At 40.4% G+C, this 6,720-nt stretch overlaps 1 protein-coding gene across 1 annotated transcript in view; it reads right to left on the bottom strand.

The window, feature by feature from the left end:
• Nucleotides 1–1,324: 1,324 nt before the first annotated feature.
• Nucleotides 1,325–6,720, bottom strand: part of MRGBP (MRG/MORF4L binding protein) — a 40,713-nt gene continuing 35,317 nt past the window's right edge. Inside the window, exons 2-5 of the mRNA XM_009326886.1 lie at nucleotides 6,208–6,341; nucleotides 5,565–5,646; nucleotides 3,838–3,912; nucleotides 1,325–2,768 (exon numbers count right to left, since the gene is read on the bottom strand). Of these exons, the coding sequence (XP_009325161.1) occupies nucleotides 2,578–2,768; nucleotides 3,838–3,912; nucleotides 5,565–5,646; nucleotides 6,208–6,341 (482 nt within the window). The 3' untranslated portion in view covers nucleotides 1,325–2,577. The remainder of the gene's footprint in view (nucleotides 2,769–3,837; nucleotides 3,913–5,564; nucleotides 5,647–6,207; nucleotides 6,342–6,720) is intronic.

Raw genomic sequence — 6,720 nt, 5'->3', positions numbered from 1 at the left:
GAGACAGCGGCAGCAACGGCAGCTTTCCCCCGTCCTGCGGAGCGAGGGCTTCAGCAAGAGCCGCCCGTCTCGCCCCCTCCCGCGGCACAGGCGCGGCCCGGCCGCCCTCAGGGGAGAGCGAAGGCAGGAACGGCAGGACTCGGTGGAAGGGGAGGGAGAAGGGAGCTGCAGCACTCGGGTCGTTCAAAGCATTTCCGCCTGCCAAATGCCTAACGCGGCCGCCAACAAATTCCTAAAAAAAAAATCCGCATTGCTGGACTTTCCAAAATGGAAAATCCCAAGTGGACTTTTCCCTGCTTGGAGGATGGTGTTGAGAGGCTGCGCCACTGCGCGTCCCTGCCGATGCATTTCTACCTGAAGCTATAAAAAAAACCCCATTTCATTGGTATAGCAAAGAGATTTTTAATAGACCCCTTGGCTGAACAGGGTTTACCCACAAGGCCGTGAGACTTGAAAGTTACAAAATCTGCACTTTATGGCCAAGATCCACGTAGATCACGACAAAGTAAACAGCGCCTCACGTTCTGTTGTTTCCTTAAGAATTAAGAGGCATTCATCTTTCAGCACGTAGATGACAGACCTGTACGTGACATGTGACTACAACTTCTGCAACTTGGGAGTAGCAACAAATACGTTAATCTGAGCACTTTTCTTAAATGTCAAAATTAAAACCAGGAGCTTCCTCGCGTAAGGTTATAAAAGTTCGATTTCTGCCCCCCCCCGAAAACCTCCGAGACACCTGTAGCATCTCCCCCTCAAACCAGAGCTCCGTGGAGCTCTCCGGCGGGTAGGTTACCTCCTGCAAGGCTTGTCACTTGGAGCACAGCACTAAATTCATGGCATTTCACGCCTTCTGGTTCGGAATTTGTTTATGCCCCGCTATTTCAGACCCTAAACCAGTGAGATCGCATCACGCTGTGAAAGCGGTTATAGTGCCCATCCTGGCAGAGTTCTGACCTTCTAGAGCTCACCAGTGCGTATGAGAGGGTAAACAGGCGAGCTTCCACAAGGCTGCGACAACACCCTTCATCTTCTCAACTCAGAACTTCACAGCTGCGTTATGCTAGCTAGAGCAGAGAAAATCCTCTAGTGTGGAAACTTACAGCAACCTGTCTCTTGACTTCAGCGGGTCAGGATTTCTCACCAAATATCTCAGAGAAATAACAGGGCAGTAGTTCCTACGATCCAGACAAAGTAAAAAAAACAAGCCACCAGGTAGGCACTTTTGACCAATTTCACTAAAGACACAAGATACCTAAACAACTTTAAAAATAAGTTGGACCAAATTTTAACCAAGTTATGCAACAATTACCATTTAGTAAAATAAAGACAAGTCAAATTTATTCTTGGTATAAAACAAACGAAGCAAATAAGGCAGACGAGACCTTGGCTACGCACCTAGAATAGAAGCAAAAACGAGTAGATTCCTAGTTCCTCACCTTGAAGGCAATACTGGTAGAATAGGAAGTAATTCTTCTTTTTTATTAACTGATAGTTAATATGGTGAAACAAATTCAGTAACACTTCAGCCTACTTCATTCACCATTTAACGTGTTTGTTGATTGCGGTCCATCTTTTCACAACACAAAAATAGTAACTTCTATCAAATCTCAACATTCTAGCATATAAAAGATAAGCATTACAATGTCAGTAAGATAATCTTAAGTTGTAGAACAAAATCAACGTTTTGGAATACCAATTCCATTAACATCTACTAAACCTGCTTTAAAAAAAATAAATAATGAAGTACAAAACCCACTGTTATATACTACTATAGTACAAACGGATGAATTAACATCTCCAGGTTCATGCACAGCTCAGCTGATCCCTTACAAAACCACGTGACATCACTGCGTATTCTATTTAGGATACTTATTATTATTATTCACGGGGCATTACCATTTTCACTTCACTTACGGTATATAAACTTATAAAGATTGAAAAACGTTACGTGACTAAGGGCGAAAGAAGTAAAGGTTCCTCCAGCAAACAGAGCGAAAGAATACTTCAACTCAGTAGTTACCTGTATTTAAAAGAATTTTAGTTTTACTGAACCAACAAATCCAGACATTTGATACAAACGTTACGTTTGCAGTAAGTAAAATGGCCAAACACCGCTACCCACAAAGGGTCTGTAATATTCAAAAACAGCAACAAAGCAAAGGCAGAAAAAACGACCCCAAATTTATAGAAATAACCTATGCTTTTCATGAACTGAGGCTCTGTGTTTCACCGAGCACTTGTTTCAGGAACTATGCTGACACAGAGCGTGTTACCTGTCCAAAATGCAGCCACCGGAATTGTTACGTACGCATAAACTCTTAACGCTGCCAGCTTGCTCCCCCAACGCCCCGAGAAGGCAGCCATCGCTCAGCTACTCGGTGCTGGCTAGAAAACACATCAGGAAAGACGGACAAAGTCTTGCATGTATAAAGCCAATGTGCAGATTCTTCAAATACCTGGCTCAGATATCTTTTCCTTTCTCAAAAAGTTTACGTAGCGACTATCCTGCTACTCATTTTTACTGTTCCCTCCTCATGTTCCAGAGTTTATTACTTCTCTCTTTCACAGCTTGCTTTATGTTCTGCGTCGTTTTGCAGCACTTGGACTGGAAGGATTACTGTTTGCATTTAAGACCTTTTCAGTCACTCTGTTGCGCTTCCTCTTATCAGATCCTTCTTTGGACCCAGAATCTGATGAAGTTTTCTCTTTCTCTTTGCTGCTCGGCTTTTCAGTTGCTTTTCCTAAACTTCCAGAGGGTGCAAAAACTGAAATAGGATCAAAGTAATGATTCCAGATCAGAGTCATACACATAGGCAAACAAGAAGTGATATCAAATTTCTTTATATTACACAAAACTTTTCAAACCAATCAATTCTCAGCATATTTAACCACCATTTAAGTATTACTTTCACTTTTAAAGGAAAAATCTTCTGTAAGAAAGGCACATCTTGCTTTTATTATTTGCTTTAAAGACAGGCATGTATTTTGACAGGCTAAAAATGAAATTCATTAAGTGGAATTAAACAGCACTTAAAATACTTAATAGGAACACTTACAGAACATAGGACCAATCTATGAAATTTATAATCAGCAACGGTCATTACATTCAGTATTATCGATAGATTTTAAAACTGAACACTCAAAATGTGAAATTTAATATATTTTTAAAATACATTTTTAGATCTTTTATTACACTCAATCTTAAAACACCACTTATTCTGTGATATAAATATTATGAAATTATATAGTTAACAGTTGGCTTGGTCTGTTAAGGTAAATAGCAGGATCTCTACTGTTCACATTTGACTCTGTTCTACAGCAAAGTGTTAGGAAAAGAAGCCTTATTATTTACAAGCAGCAAGATAGTGCAAATAAAATAAAATAAAAAACCCACTCTGCCCGCCTTCCGATTTAAGCATACAATCTTACAGTCTTTTTTGATTTATAGGCCCTGTTTTTCCCGTAACTACAAAGATCCTAACACAGAGTATTTAGGTTGGCTAAAACCAGACTCAACTTTCTTTCAGAGATCCTTAGATTACTTCAGACTCCCAGGGTTCTGTCAAGTACATATTAAAACCAAAAAACTCCAAAGCTATACAACTTTGCACATATGAATTAGGAGCGAAGGAGAAATCTTTTGAAGTGTCAGATATTGGCAACTGCTTACTCTGTGCATTCTTAAATTATTCTAGTTCTTGGCATGAGCATACGCTAAGTCTGAATACAAATCACAATGTAGACCATATTTGGGATTTACATTTTAACATTAATTTCTCAGAGTTACAGTTGTTTTTTAATCTCGTATTACACAGTAGAGAGTTACAAATTTACCTTCTTCTGGACCTGCATGCGTTTCCATCTCTTCTTTTATTTCCTCTTTCACTTCTTCTTCTATCATTACTTTTCCTACAGACAGGATTGTTAGGCAATGGTTAGATGGTTTTAAAGGGCCGTATGTATTTTTTTCTGGATTAGCAGCCTCGGCGTATGTGCATAATGTTAACAAATATTCCGTGTAACATTCAGCCATAATTTAGAAAGGTTCCTCAGCACGGTGATACAGAAACATAGCTAACAGTCCAGCCATACTACGAGCGTCATGTAAAGCACCGAACAAGATGACGTCTCATGTCAACAAGTTCCACTGACGTTATTGACACGAAGAAAGTGAAATGCTAAACAGGCAAAACATATCGCAAGGTCTTAGCTATATTATGATTCTATACTGAATTTTTAGTAACTGAGAAGCATTCCACTGTAGTTTAGAATATCCCAAGAACTCCTTTGGCAGATGCCTGAACCTCCTAGCTCCTGCCTTGGATAACAGTACTAAGTAACACAGATATAGCTAAACTTTGAAAATCCAGCTCTCACTGCTCAACTTAAGATTTCTGTCAAACTGCTGCATATTTCTATTAGATTAGACAATACAGATAGGCTTATCACAAGTGAGAGAGATTTGGATGAATGAGGTAGCTGAATCCCAAGAAGGTAAAAACACAAAGAGATGATTTCACAGCGCAAGGAAACCATCATGAATCTATACAAATGCCTCTAAACGTTTCATATTGATTTTGTTTTCAATCAATTTTAACGCAAGTAGAGGAAAAAAAAACTCATGAAAAATCTACCATTGGACATTAAAAACCAGTAACGCTTTTAAAAATAAGACAAATGAACCATATTAAAAATAGTAATAGCCTAAAAATGAGATGGCTATACCTGCATAAGGTACAAGTCCACGGCCAAAAAGCAAGTTTCGCCAGCTATTGAAACTGCAGCCATTCAGTAAGTATATTCCTGGTGTACATTTTTAAACATTAGCTGAATTGCTATTTAGCTGCCTTATATCATCATCGGTACAGAAAATGTTATCACAGAAATATTATTACATACAAATTAAACGTAGAAAACATTATTTTCATCAGCTCTATAGCTCCTACTCTTTAAAACATGATCTTCTACAAAATGAACCACATGAAACTGTGCAGATCATCTGTTTTAGCAAAAATTATGGTCTGAAGCAATATTACAGCCATCTCAACAAAGTGCAAAAACCCCACAATAAACTACTAATCACCTTGCAAAGAATCACATTTTGCCTTTCACGCTGCAAACTGATTGAAGCACACGGATCTTCTGTGTATACCCAGAAGGAGAAGTTGAATCTAAATGGTATCAGCAGATCCTGTGTGTGCGGTATTAGCATCCCACCTACGTTATATTTATGAGAAGTACTGTGTGGCATCTGACCAAAGGTCTATCTCTCCCGCTAGCCCGTCTCCTACAGTGGTCAGTCACACAGAGGCTGATAATGACAATATGAACAGCACAAACAGTGCTCCCTGACAGTGTCCTTCAGTCAGCTGATTAAAAATTCATGAGATAAACCTGTATCTGTTTAACACTTCCTTTTCCTGATACACCTCACACACCAGCCTGAAAGAATGGCATTGGATTGACATGTTACGTTCTTTTTTGGGGGGAGTTTTGTTAAACTACCCGTTCTGAGATGAGATTAGGTTAACCAAGAATAAGAGACTGCTATCACATCTCACCTTCTCTCACTTCTTGAATCATTTCGTCAGGAAGAGCAAAATTCTTCTCTATATTAGGGAACGGAAGAATCTCAGATTCATGCTTTGAAAGAAAAGAAAGATCTCTATGAATGACTTTGGTAAAAACTTTAATTTGGATTTAGAAGTGCAATCTCAAGTTCTATTTTAGATGCAATTAGTAGCTAAATAATTCTTAACAAGACACTTCAGACATTAGAGAATCAGAAGGCTCCTGATGTCAAACTGATTACTAAGGTCAAGATATCCGAGACTATGACTCGTGGTCATTTGAGATCATTTTGGGAACCCAAACATGGCAAATTCTTAGGTAAACGCACTATAACCTCCTTATTTGACTCTGAAGTACCTAAGCAAACGTTTGCCAGATCAGCATTTAGGCAACTTTAATAAACAAAGTCAGAACACAGTATGGGGGGGAAAAAAAAAACCAACCACAAACCACTGCAGGTTTTATTGTCTCCCATCTGATGTACTTTTATACAGGGAAAACGCCATCGACCCACTGGAACGACATGTAATTCTTAGTACCATGAAAGCTATGACAGGCACAGTGATTTTGGCCTACCAAAACTCCTGAACCATAGGAAATAAGAACATGGCTGCACCAACCCTCTATACTCACAAGAGCTTGCATATCATACATGGTGCTCAGATGGTCCCAAATCACTTTGGAAGAAATCTGCCGTCCGATATTCTGACTGAATTTATCTCGGATACAAATCATGTGGAAATGGCGATTCACACCTAGGGGAAGAACTCAGTGCAATTAACACTACTGACAGTTTTACTTACGCCACATAATTAAAAGAAACGTCCTGTCGTTACAGGGAAATCACACAGTATGGGAGAGACACAGGGCAATCCGGGAAGCCCTGCCCGGCTGGTATTTCACCCTACGTTACAGGTGCTATTCCGGAGAGGGGCTGAGGGCGCCCCACCAGGTAACGCCAACATGGGGCCGCAGCCAGAGCTTTTAGAGAAGCTGCGTGACAAACAACCGAAGGAAAGTATACGGCAGCAAGTCAGGAAAGGCGGAGGCAGAGGGGAGCAAGGGGGGGGCTGGCTCTGCGCCCCCAGGAGGGGCGGCTGAGGAGGCCGGGAGGGCACGGCTCCTCCTTCCCCACAGGCCCCGCCA

The sequence above is a fragment of the Pygoscelis adeliae genome, unplaced genomic scaffold (genome assembly GCF_000699105.1).
Source record: "Pygoscelis adeliae isolate BGI_AS28 unplaced genomic scaffold, ASM69910v1 Scaffold286, whole genome shotgun sequence".
NCBI lineage: Eukaryota > Metazoa > Chordata > Aves > Sphenisciformes > Spheniscidae > Pygoscelis > Pygoscelis adeliae.
This window is presented reverse-complemented; position numbering and strand designations above follow the sequence as displayed.